This window comes from Typopeltis vanoorti, chromosome 12 (assembly GCF_054136105.1).
Source record: "Typopeltis vanoorti isolate ZY-2024b chromosome 12, IOZ_Tvanoo_1.0, whole genome shotgun sequence".
Classification (NCBI taxonomy): domain Eukaryota; kingdom Metazoa; phylum Arthropoda; class Arachnida; order Uropygi; family Thelyphonidae; genus Typopeltis; species Typopeltis vanoorti.
The window spans coordinates 43,761,920-43,775,344 of record NC_143560.1 but is presented as its reverse complement, the minus strand read 5'-3'; the positions used below and the strand labels follow the sequence as shown (position 1 = coordinate 43,775,344).

Here is a 13,425-nt window from a genome sequence, read left to right as displayed (position 1 = left end):
AGTTAGGAAGAAGACTATGTTTTGGTAAAATGTCAGTATCAGATACCTTTTCAATTATCACCAGAGACCTCCAGAGAGTAAAGGATTGAGAAAGGCCATACATTACTCACACTAGATGTCATACCTTCTCTTAAAGTCACACCAGATGCACTCACCACTTCAACTAGTAAACTAATCCACTCACTGCTCTGTGATAGAAAAATCTAGCTCTCACCCCCCCTCTTTTAACTGCACACAAACATAACTTCCACAGATGCCTCTTGTCCTCATCCCACCTTCTATAAAATGAAAACTTTTATGAACCAATATCCTATAACACTCTTTCAGAAATTTATAGACTTCTATCATATCACTCTCTCTTTCTCCTGTTTACCAGTGCTGCAGTCCACATACTCTTAATTTGTCTTCATAATCCTGATATCATCTCATCGTTATAACTCTTTTCAGTCTTTCCACAGCTTCATTCCCTCAGAATCCAGAGAAAAATCTGTGTACAGTAAATTCTATGAAAAGTTTTCAAGGAATGATCAGAAAGACCCAAACGTAAATGCTTAATAGAAGCAATAATTGACAATCTCTGAAGAGCTTCCTTTTCAACTACCAGAAGTGGTATTTTAAACTATTGGTTCTCCTCAGAAGAGGACAGGAATCAGTCATTTAACATTAGTGACCAACAAGTCAACCTTCAAGCTACCAAATGCTCTGCTATTTGTGGCTTTTACTCTTGACTTATAGGCCACTAATATCAAATAACAGATTCCTGCACGATACAGAGGAGACCCAATCATTCAAAAATGTTTCTGGTAGTGAAACTCAAAAAAATAAACTAAGTTTTTTAACATATATTCCACTTCTTAAAAGTTTTTAATATTGAACCAATATGTGACACAGTCTCTGTAGAGCCTGATTACACAGACTTTTCAGAGATTGCATCATGTACTAGTTCAGTATCAAGAGTGAGTTTCTAAAGTTATGCATTCTCCTAGCTCAAAGCTTCTAATGGTAAAAGAGCAAAGAGCATCTTTTTTACTTTATGGTTTGTGTTTAAAATAAAATTCTGGACGTTTTCATAGAGAAATTTTGAATCCCATTTAAAAAGGAGGTACACTTTCTTGCAATGGATTGTAGGATCATCAAGTACATTTCAAAATGTTTTTTGCAATATATATAAGTGATACTGAAATAAAAAGAAAGAGAAATGTGTATTAAATAAAGTTTTTTGTGAGCATTTCTCTAAAAAAAAAAAAAAGCTAAAAATCAGAGGAATTTATTTTATAATAGCAAGTAGCTATATGTAAGTATTTGTGGGGAAGAGGGGGTTGTATATACACCCTCTATCCAAAAAGAAACCAAACTTTTCGAAAATAGAAGAAACTAGTGGTGCCACCTATTGTATCTTTTTGTTGTCGAAAGCGGCAACCTTTGTTAGCATTGTGTCAACTGTTTATGACATTTGTTTCGTTAGAAGCCGAGTTATAGTGCCAAGAGTGACAGCGTGTTTTGATGAACAGTCGGAAAATAAGTTTCAAACAGAGAGCTGCGAATGACTTTTGTGTTAAACTTGGTAAAAGTTTTACCGAAACGCATCAAATGCTTCAAAAAGCATATGGTGATGAATGCTTATCCCGTACTCAAGTTTATGAGTGGTTTAAGCGATTTCAAAGTGGTCGTGAGACGCTTGAGGATGACAAAAAGCCAGGCCGTCCAAAAACTGGACTGAGCGAAGTTAACATTCAAAAAGTGCGTGATTTCGTCAAAGAAAACTCGAAATCGTCCATGAGATTCATTGAAGATGAATTGGGGATTCCAAAATCAATGCACAACATGTTGATCGAGAGTTTGGGCCTTCGTAAATTGAAGTCGCCACTTGTTCCCCACAAGTTGACTGACGGCCAAAAAATGTATCGAATTGAACACTGCAAGGACCTCATTAGAACCGCTCGTAAGGATTCAAACTTCCTCGAAACGATTGTTACTGGTGACGAAACATGGTCTTTTGAGTATGAGCCTGAAACAAAGTGCCAGTGCTGAGTGAAGACCACCAGAAGAGGGGCATCTGAAAAAAAAGTTGCCTGGAGACGTCAAAAGTAAAGACAATGCTGATTTGTTTCTATGTTTTCAAGGGTATTATCCACAAAGAATTCGTTCTGTCTGGCCAAACAGTCAATAGTGAGTTTTATCTCGAAGTTTTGATGCGATTGATAGCGAGAATTCATCGCGTACGGCATGAATATCGTGACGCAGGCAGCTAATCACTTTTGCACGATGACGCACCATCTCATCATTCAAACATTGTGAGACAGTTTTTGAGCAAAAACCAAGTTTGTGTGTTGGATCACTCACCATATTCACCTGATTTAGCATCCTGTGACTTCTTTCTCTTACCCCGACTTCATTTGCCGATGAAAGGAAAGCGATATGACACCATTGAAAACGTTCAAGCAGCTGTAATCACGACCCTCAACAGTATTCCAAAAACTGATATAAAAAACTCATTTACCGAATTAACTGACCGCACCAAATGCTGTATCAAAGCTGAGGGAGAGTATACCGATTGAAATAAATGATTTGAATAATTATAATTGGCCTATGTTTTATTTTCTATCAAAAGTTCAGTTTCTTTTTGGACAGAGGGTATATAAATATTGAAGTACAAAAAATAGAGGATAAAGAGATGTCTTATGAAAAGCGAAGGAATTGTAGAACCAATGATTGGATTAATTCATTATTTCCTTGTTTAGAATTATAGGAATATATTTATTGCTATTTTCTTTCTGCGAAGATGCCGTTGACAATCAACTGGTTTTGAACTTATTTACATGACCAGCAAATATGGGCAGTTAAAAGTCTTGTAAAAAAATCATGTGAAATTAGAGATGGGAAGCAAGTTATCATGGTGGATTAGTAGACATAGAAAGAGTAGCTAGTAAAGGAGACCTAGTGTAACACCACTGATCCTTGCAGGCAAACCCACTAGCCAAATGATTCTGGTCAAGACAAATAGGACTGACCATCCAGCTAAAGCAGGAGGACAAAGTAATGCAAGACTACCAGGAACTCTGTTACTGAATCCCAGTGGTGGTGGTCTAGAAAACAGGAGAGTGAAAAAGACTCAGCAAAAGCAGAATGAAGAATATGGCAAAAAAAAAGTATAGAAAAGGGAAACAAAATGAAAAGGTGCCTCACATGAAGGGTATGAAGAGATGAACTAGCTAAAAATAAAATACAAAAATGGACTGATGGACATATGATTCTTTCTGATGATAGTCAGCATGGGTTTATGAAGGCTAGTGTAAAATCTCTCATGACATGTAACTTATCATGTTTGTTTTTACATGTTTTTCTAAGGAGATTGCACTTAAATGTCAAATTTTATCTGTAATAATTTTATGTGAAGTGAATTAACTATCAGCCTTCGTAAAATAATGTGGCACATAATGTCATTATGTAATGCTGTTAACTCATGTCCATATATGGCAATTTCAAAAGGCACATGAAGTATGACGTCATCATGTTTGGATGTCCATATACGACCATATATGGAAGTTTCAAGAGACATGCATACAACAGAAGTCCGGGCCTTTATACTGCGAAACGTCAAGGACTTTGTCTTAAGTTTCTCAATCTTCTCTTACCTGAGTCTGCCACCCCGTGAGGTCCAATGTCGGTAATCGAAAGTGAAGCATCGTAAGTCTTAGGTTTCTGAATCTCTTACCCGGGTCCACTGCTACATGAGGTCTGTTGTCGACAATCGAAAGAGGAGCATCACAAGTCTTAGTTTCCTAACCCTTCTCGTACCTGGGTCTTCTGTCATGAGAAATATTATGTCGATCGTTGGGTCGTCTTGCTAGGAAAGAGTTGCACATTGCCACCATGTTAAGGGTCCTAAAGGACATAGAATAATTGTCGAGTCAGACAAAGAAGAAATTTGGAAAATCAAGAATGAGCCAGCAGAAGGAAAGAAAGACAAAAGGGAGCACTTTTGTGTGAAGAAAAGATTCATGTAAAAGGCAGTGCCGAATGAGAATTATAAGTACTTATGTATGTGATAATTCCAAACAACAATGTACATCAAGTGTGTCTGTTTATGGGTACAATAACATATTGTAAATTGTTATTGAATTAATACACTATATACACTTACTCAGTTAGTGTATATATATGACTGGCAAGATATTCTAGATTGTGATTTAACTTTACGGGAAGAAACATAGAACTAAATCTGAATCAGGAAGAATTGAAAATTGATGAAAAGCAGATTGTGTGTATATATATATATATATGTGTGTGTGTGTGTTAATGTGGATCAGACTTGTAATATTCCTTTTTGATTTAATTAAATGGTTTGTGAACAACACGTTGGACTGATTCTGTCAATGCACTATCCTGAAATTTTCAAATCTGCATAAGATAAAGTTTAAGCGTTCAATAATTAAGCCATGACTAATTAAAGGTAAAGATTAACATGAGCAGGGAATGCTAACAATATCTGCTTTGTCTAGTTTAAAATCTTATAATCTCGCATTCAATACATAGTCTAACTGGGGCAGTCGTAAAACAAATAAATTTGTTTGACTATAGAGCCTGAGAACATAAGATCTAGTAGAAATAAGTAAATGATGGCAGTTGGCCATTTACGACAGTTCATGAAGTTTTAAGTAAAGAGAGACAAAGCAGAGTAACAGAAATACAGAACTGACTAGGTTTTGTTTTAGCAATATCTGCTTATATTTTAAGATAAGGGGAAGAATGTGTTGGATAAGGAAGATTCATATACAGCACTTCTTGGACTTTGCAGAGGCATTTAATATACTAACACATAACAAGTTGGCAGAAGAATGATAAACAGCAAGTTGTGTATGATGCACCAGCGTCTCAGGAGAGAAAGGTGACTGTCATGATTTGGGAGTTCTCTTCTTGGGCCCTTGCTATTTATTTATTAAAGATATTTCATGTGAACTGACTTGGAAATCTTTAAATGCTTGCTGATGATGCAAAGTTGGGGAGAATTATAAGGAGCACTGCTGATAATTTCTTTTCAGGAAGATTTGAACAGACTTCTAATTTAAAACTTTCTAATTTCTAAATTAATTTCACTGACGACTTTTCCTCAAAGAAAAGATAAGATCAAACAACTACTTCCAGTGTGCCTTACAGTTTTTGTAGTTTACAAAGTAAAGCAACAAACTAATACTATATTACATTTCTATCTTCCCTTTATGTTTGCAGATACCTTTAGATATATTTTAAGTTGTACCATGAACACATGAGGAATGGGAATAGTTTTACTGTAATCTTGTGTGTTGGTTCAAGGGTGGCAGTAGTGGTGGTGTGTGCACATGCACTTGGCATGCAGTATTTTATCTATTTTATATGTTGTTGTCACTGGATTTAAAAAAAAAGCATTTCGAAGGTACTAGAGTTCAAGTTAAAGAGCTATCTTAAGCGAACAAAGCGCTCTGGCTCTGTAAGCAAGCATTTTGTGGATTAAAAACTCACAACTGTCTCCCATTCCTAGAAACACTACTAAATGGTTCAGTATTTTTTGTTTACAGAAAACCCATATGTGCAGGAAAGTAGTCTGGATATTCCCTCACACATGAGTAAATAGAAGACAACAGTTGTGCTGCATAAAAAGTCATTGCAAGTTTCAGAGACTATTTTTAGAATTTGCTATGATCAGAAAGCTTCACAGCCAACTTCTACAATCAGCTACAAAGTTTTTCCCCAACCTCAACTAGTATGGCTGCATTAATTTAAGATCTGGGAGAGGATCACTCTAAGACCATCTTTATTCTCACTTCTCCAAATTAACACTGTTGTTATCCAGTTCCTGGAGAGTGCCTTATTAGGATATTAAATATTTTAAGTTACAATTTGTGCTCTGATGATGCTTGTCAGAAAATCAGCAAAATATTAGTAAGCTGATTATTGTTTCCTTCTAATGCTGTTTATACTGTGAAGTACTATAGCCAATTTACAGCTTTTGTTAATTACCAATCATGATGTACTGAGGAACACAAAGCTCTTTTCAGTTGAACTGTATATTAATAAATTAATCATTATATTAGGCTTTAATAATGGCAAACCGTGAGCAGACATATAAATACAAAATTAATAACGGAAAAACTCACATAAAAAGATTATTTAATAGCATAATTTTCACCTGAAGATAGGCAAAAATTATACTATTAAATAATCTTTTTACGTGAGTTTTTCCATTATTAATTTTGTATTTGAATCATTATATTATCTAATGTGAAGCTCTATTTAGATATTAGTTATCATTTATTCTATTACAAAACACACATTAATCTTGCAAGCTGAGGCTGTCCAGGAAATGATCACTTTTACCAGGTTAGAACACAAGCTTTGACATAGCTAAAAGCATATATGAAAGGAATTAATATATTTCAGTCACCAGAAAACTTTTGCTACATAAATCAAAATATAACAATAACTCACCTGATAAGACTGTTTTAACCAGGCTGGTAAATGAATACCAGCAACTAAAAGTTTAACTGTAACACAGCGATGAAAAGTTGTTTGTCTGGGTAATTCATATTTCTTTAGATATGTTTTCAGCAGATAAAACATCTGATCACTGAAACAAAAAAGGGGAGAAAAATATAACAACAAAGAAAAAGCAATACTGGAAGCACTGTTTTATAATAAAGCAATGCTTCTACAGAAATTCACTTAAAAAAAAAAAAAAAAAAAAAAAAAAACATGCATATGAAAAGAAAACAGAATGGTCATACTACCCAAGGGGTGCAAATTATAAAAAGGTGACTTATAAGTCAGCTTTTGACAATAAATATGGGGAGAAAGAAAAAAAAAAGAGTTCCAAACCTGCAAAAGAAAGCTGTCTTAAATAGTAAGAATGACTAAGATTTAAAAATGGATAGATTAATAATAATCAAACATGGATTTGAATTTTTTTTTATTAAACAATAATGATAATCATAAAAGATGTTCAATCTGTACCAGAAAGATCTACCAAATCACAATAAAGATATAGTGCAAGTTTATCTCCTACCAATTAGTTTCTACAGTCAACTTTTGCTATATCAAACTCATAGGAACCACAAAGAATAGTTTGTTATGGTGGAGAGTTTGCTATAGCGAATTTTCTTTGGCATTACATTGTGACTGTTTAAATCTCCTTGAGTAAATAGCACTCGAATGATCTGGAACTATCAAAGAGAAGAGAATTATTTCTTTTTTTTTTTTTATTTCAGAACCAAGAATGCAGAGTGCATGATGTGTGTGGGCATGCATTGTGGTGGGAAAAAGATATGCTGCTGCTGATGTTCAGACAATTCAGAGTATCTGCAAGTTTCATACCTTCATGTGCTTAGACTGATGAATGATGCAAAGAAGTACTTGGTTCTACATTTTCCAGATCTTATCCAATTATTAGATAAATGAATTTATAGATCATTCAACCTAATTCAGAATTCCACCTGGCACTAACGCCTACTGCAACATGCTATAGATGCCTGACCCAAGCATACCTGAACACTGAGGTTTGATGTGGTGGAATATCTATGGAATATTCTCTTTGTACTATAACTATACCATTCTATAAGGGTGTACTTTTTTCTAGATATACAGTTTAGTGTTACTTAAGATACAGGGAGGAGTCTCCGTAGCTCAGTCGGTATGGACGAAGCCCTTTGGTCAGAAAGACCTGGACTTGATTCCTATCTATGATGTGAGGAACCTTTATCTGGTCTCTTTTGACTAAAGGTAAGTTAACCAATCTCATATGGTGGTGGAGGGTTCCCCCCCCCCCCTCCCAGTAACTCAGGTTTTTTCATCCCACAAAACAGGCAAACTAGTCCCATGAACAAACACAAGGCTACAGTTATAAATAAATATACTTCGGCAAGGAAGGCAATGGGAAAAACCACCTTGCTCATAATCATCTCCCTGATAGCATATAGCTACCCCCATCAGCCATATGGCTGAGGGAATAGAACAGAATAGAAGATACAGGGGGCAACTCATAGCTTGTATTGAAGATATCTGTTGGCTGGCAGGATTGGCTTCAAATTCCATCTAAGAAGACACAAGGAACCTTTATAAGTTTTAGCCAGGTATCACGAAAAAAAGTATCAGGATTTTTCCTTCTGAACAGAAAGTTTTTTACTTTATATTTTTTTTCATCCTATAAAACAGATAAACTAACCAGAGAATCCAAATCCACATTTAGATAGACTATGCAGATAGCATGCGAAGTAGACCATGTCTTTACATGAAGCCAAGCTACTTGGTCGATCAATTACTGATGCCAGTTTAGATGGACATTGGCTGTGGTGGTATTTACAGATAATGCACGCTTATGTGAAAGTAGGTTTAGTGAATTAGTGAGAGACTGGTCACTAATCAACCTAATTGCTCTCTTCTGTATCGGATCATGTATTTTTAGTGAGCAATTAGAGGCACTGACCTAAATGTGAGAACAGTATTCAACGGTTGGATTTATTGGGAAATTGTATAGGATTAATAGCCGTTCAGAGGTAATGTAATTCCTTGAGCGAAAGAGAAATCCTAATTTTTTGGATGCCAAGGAAACAAGTTGTAATGTACGTGCTTGTGCCAAGAGAGAATTGATGACAGAGTAATCCCAAGAAGAGAGTTCTCTTCTTGTATAGAAATTTAAGTGTTGTCAAGGGTAAGACTGCAAGAACACGACCCTTTTTTTATGGGAGATAAGGCAGAACTGTGTTCTGATGGCATTGAAATTGATTAGGTTGTCTGAACCTGAATGATTTGGAGATCAGAATTTAGGGTAAGTGAAGATTGCTGTTCTGGAAGTTTTAGTGGTTTGTGTAGCACATGGTTTGTGAAATGAGAAGGGGGGAGTGTAGTGTGCTGTCATTAGCAAAGCTACATATTGGGTTTGTAGTCAAGTGGAGTATGGCACTGATACATAGAAGAAAGCAAGTAGGTGATACCCTTGCTGCAATTTTCTTAAAAAGTGAGTTCTCATTGAATAGTATCATTTTTAGAATTGTTTCAGAAGTGACACCATATGTTGTGTGACTGATGTACTCCAAAAAGAAGAATTCACAAATCAAAGTTCAAGCATAGTGAAATTATCAAATAGTTGACTAGACATACAAGTTTGAGTTGTGGATATTTTTTTAACTGTCAGCTTAAGAGGCTGTTCTCTTTGTATCATGATATGATATATTTGTGATGCTTTTATTTTTTGTATTTCTTTTTCATCCTTCCACCTTTGACATGCACAGGAGTAGACAGAAGGATTTTCCTGACAGTCAACACATTCAGCTTTCTTTGCAGTGCAAGATTTATTACCATGCTCTTTACTACCACATCAGACAGAAATAGTAGAGCCATGACAGGCAGTTTGGACATGTCCGTATTTCTAACATTTAATGCATTACAGTGGATTATGAATGTACAAGCCTAGCAGAACAGTTCAGATACCCTGCTTTCACATAGATTTAGGCATATCAAAAGTAAGGATGATGTTCCTGGTCGGAACCAGGTGACCATCCCTATGTATCAGGATGCACCTTATATCAGTCACTCCCTAGTCTTTAAGTTCTGAACATATCTACTCATCTGAAACACCAAATAGATCTCATTCTAATATCATTCCCCTAGAAAAGTTTAGTGTTTTATGAGGTGTTACCATAACTGGTATTCCATCCACTGATATTGCAGTATTGGTAACATGTTTCCACAAAGCATATCACCAAAATGTAGTTTCTGAACTATTTTGGGAGGTCCTGCCAGGTTCTTATAAACTCGTCTAAATAAAGAAGGGTGACATTTTCCCTATCAGTTTGTCACTTGTTGCATGGATGGTGAAAAATACTGGTACATTGATAACTGTGTTAGATGTCTTTTGTTTCTTGCGTGTGTTATCAAATGATGTATCTACAGTATCAATACTTAGTTGGGAGCCTTGTGAGGATCCCTGAAAAACCTGAAGATGAAGGATTCATACTCAAGGGATTTTTTGTTTGGTGCAAAAGTTCTCCACGCATGAATGGCCACTCACCAACAAGCAATAAATGCACATGGAATTGGAATGCCAGGATTACTCTGGATGCTATATTAGCACCACAGCAAGCCTCGGGCCTCCATCTCCAGACCACAGGAAAGGAGACAACTGCAACACTACAACCTGGCAGACCAGCCCACTAGCTGAATAATCTTGGCAGGGCATCCAGTACTGTCCATCTTTCTAAAGCAGAAGCCAAAGTAGTGCAAGACTACCAGGATCCCTCTTAATGGACATCCATGGATTGCACTGTCCAGTAAACACAACAGAAGGGTTGGATCCCGCTGATGGCAGTCTGAAAGACAGGAGAGAAAAAAAATTAGAGTAAAGAATATGAAAAGAAAAGCAAACAAAGAGAGGAAGAATGAAAAGGGTCAGTACCATGACTGGGAAGTTCCCTCCACCACAAACAGGTGTTCCACATGGTGAGGAGCGATAGACAGCAGATGAATTTGGTATAATATGGTAGAGAGATTTTCAGCCAAAGGAAGTCAAAATCAAGGGACTCTTTCACATGATATATCAGAGAGAAGAATATGTGTACATGTTTTGCCTTTAAGTAAGAACGAGTCAAAGAGCATTTAATTAGGAAAGACGAGGTTTGCAGACTAGTGGTAATGGACATTACTGAGGTTGTAACTGAGACCACATATGTTTGTGAAGTGGATCGGGAAGGATCTCTGAGGTTGGCTGTTGCCCACTTGGGCCAAGCACATTCCCTATGCAAAGTCTGGGTTTTGGTTTTCAGGGTGGCTATTAGTAACACTTGTTTTTTTGTACTAGTATTCCTTGTTTATAATCAAGGGTCTATGCTCCTGCTGAGAGAAGGTAATATTCGGACCTGCTTGTACATATGATGGAGAACCTTTGAATTTTCTATTTACAGCAATTATGAGCTCAGATCTGCTAGTAAGCATGTCAGTTCACTTTAACTAGGCATGGGAAGTTCGTTGTGTCTTTACATGTGCACGTGGGTCTAAAGCAGCAGCACCTGATAATTTATGGGGATTGAAGTTAACGTTGTATTGTACCAATTTTGTTAGAGAAGGTTTCCTCAAGACTGATAAGGTGATGTTCAAGGATGCTGATGCACTTGACTAGGTTTAAAATTTTTTTTAACAGGGGACAGAAAAATAGTTGAGGTCAGCAAGAAGTTTATGGACTGATTCATCCATCTTTGCAGTTAGAATGCATACACTGACATCAGAAATTGCATGTAAACCTTTTTTTTTTTTTTCTTCCTAACTTCAAGTTTGCAGCTGCTACACTTCATGTCGTCACCTAGTTGGCAAGTGGTTGATTGTCTGTCTGCATTAGCAGTATCTGAAGTGTTCCAAAGTGTCACTGCTGGGCTTTGTTAACAGTGCCAGCTTTGCCATATGTGGATGGTTGGATTCTGGTAGGTTGCATGCAAGTACTTCCAGCCAATATAAAAACAGAAGAGAACTTTTTATGAACTGCTCAAGAGCAGAACTTCACACTCATAATTATTCTTACTCTATTTTCATTTAATGTCAAGGTTTAAGAGAAAACACTATTAAAAATAGCAGCAGTGCACACTCAAGTTGACATATTCCAAAGTACTAACCAATATTGTATATTTGACAAAACGGCACTATGGCAGTCACTAAAAAGAATAATTATCACACTAATTTTTAAATTATCTGCCATGATTTAATTAAATAGCTAGCCATGGTTGAAATACATCAACTTTCTTAAACTTCGTATTCAGCTATTTCAATGGTACAATTTGCATCTGTATTCTGCATGATGGAAAGACATGGGAAGACCAGTAGGTGGTTAATTTTGACAAAATTACAGAGCCTACTGCCAAGCTGGAGTAATAACTATTTATATAGCTGATGACTTTCGGGCACATATTAAAAAACGGGACTTGAGCATCAATAGGGGTTTTTTTTTTCCTACCAGAGGCAGGCTAGTAGAGTCAAAAGTTGACTAAATGAATGTTACTTTAGCAAACAGTGTGTGCGAGTATTGTCATGTAACTTGTTTCTCTCTCTCTCTCTCTCTCTCTCTCTCTGAGTGTGCGCATGCATGCATACACGCACATGCACTCGATATTATGACTTTAATATGAAGATTAAAATGTCTCGATAGCTAGTTAGATTTATTTTAAAGTTATTTCAACATGGAAGTAATCTCCATAATTTGGCCAAAACAAATGTTAATCACTCAATAACAGTGAAGGAAAGGATGCTGTGCTTTAGATGAGTAATTCACACACACTCAGTGTTCAGGCAACAAATTCTACTCTCAAGGATTCTTCTTCACCACAAGAAATAGAAATAAAAATTGCCAAACCAAGATTTTCCAGATAATCATATCCTAGCATTCATATACTAACAATTGGTAAAACTGAATTTTGAAGCAGATTTACACAAATGTCCCATGTGCATGCTCAGTAACTTCAGTGCTTCTTGGTGGTAAGTGAAAATCACAACAAAATCTCAATTCAACAATGACAAACATTACAACAAACAATGAGAAAGCTTTCAAAAATTATTTCACATAACTGATCTTAAACAGTGTATAGTTAATCATATAGAAAATAAAACTGTGAATATAATTTACAATGAAAAGATTCTTTCAAATGAAGCAGGCTTTGGCAAGAATATAGTTCACTCATTATAGGAAACACTGCTATAAAAACACTCACTAAAACTATTGGGAAGTTTCAACTAAAGCATTCGGAAAGAGTGGTGCACAAGTGCTTTAGATGGGTAATTCACTATAGCAAACTATTCTGTATGTTTGGTGCAGTCTGAGTTGAATATGCTTAAATTATAATATAAATGACTGTGCATAAATTATAAGCATAACTGGTATCACTCTTTTTCTCTAACTTCTGTATAGATGATGAAGGCAAATCACTTCCTTCCATGCTGAGCACCAGAGGACTTTTCATCTTTTGCCAAAAAGACATAAGGTTATTAAACAACCTGAACACAACAAAGTCATCGGATTCTGACAAAATCTCATGGAAGCAAACATATAGCCAACTCATTCCAATAAAGCAGGACAAAAGCATACTGTCCAACTGCTATCACCTCATTCTCCTCCAAAATAATGGAGAGAGATATCAATAGGCAACTCCTTCACTACAGAGAAGCTCACTAGTTAATCAGAGACCACTAATATGAATTCTGCAATCAAGATCCACAGCTGATAATCTTCATCACCCACTGCTGGACGCCTGCCATGGGAAGGTTCAGAGAAATGTGCACTGTTGCCCTTGACATTTCCAGAGCTTTCAATCATGTTTGGTATCAATGCCTGCAAAAAAGCCTTCCTTCAGTCTACATGCCACCCTCTGTAACAGGATAGCTAGCTTTCTCTCTGGTCATTCACTACTTGTCATGGTG

The 13,425-nt window shown here is 36.2% G+C and overlaps 1 protein-coding gene across 1 annotated transcript in view; it reads right to left on the bottom strand.

Annotated features, from left to right (window-relative positions):
* Nup160 (nuclear pore complex protein Nup160) overlaps positions 1-13,425 on the bottom strand; it is a 361,484-nt gene that overhangs the window by 23,296 nt on the left and 324,763 nt on the right. Inside the window, exon 30 of the mRNA XM_090401602.1 lies at positions 6,466-6,604. Within this exon, the coding sequence (XP_090257728.1) occupies positions 6,466-6,604 (139 nt within the window). The remainder of the gene's footprint in view (positions 1-6,465; positions 6,605-13,425) is intronic.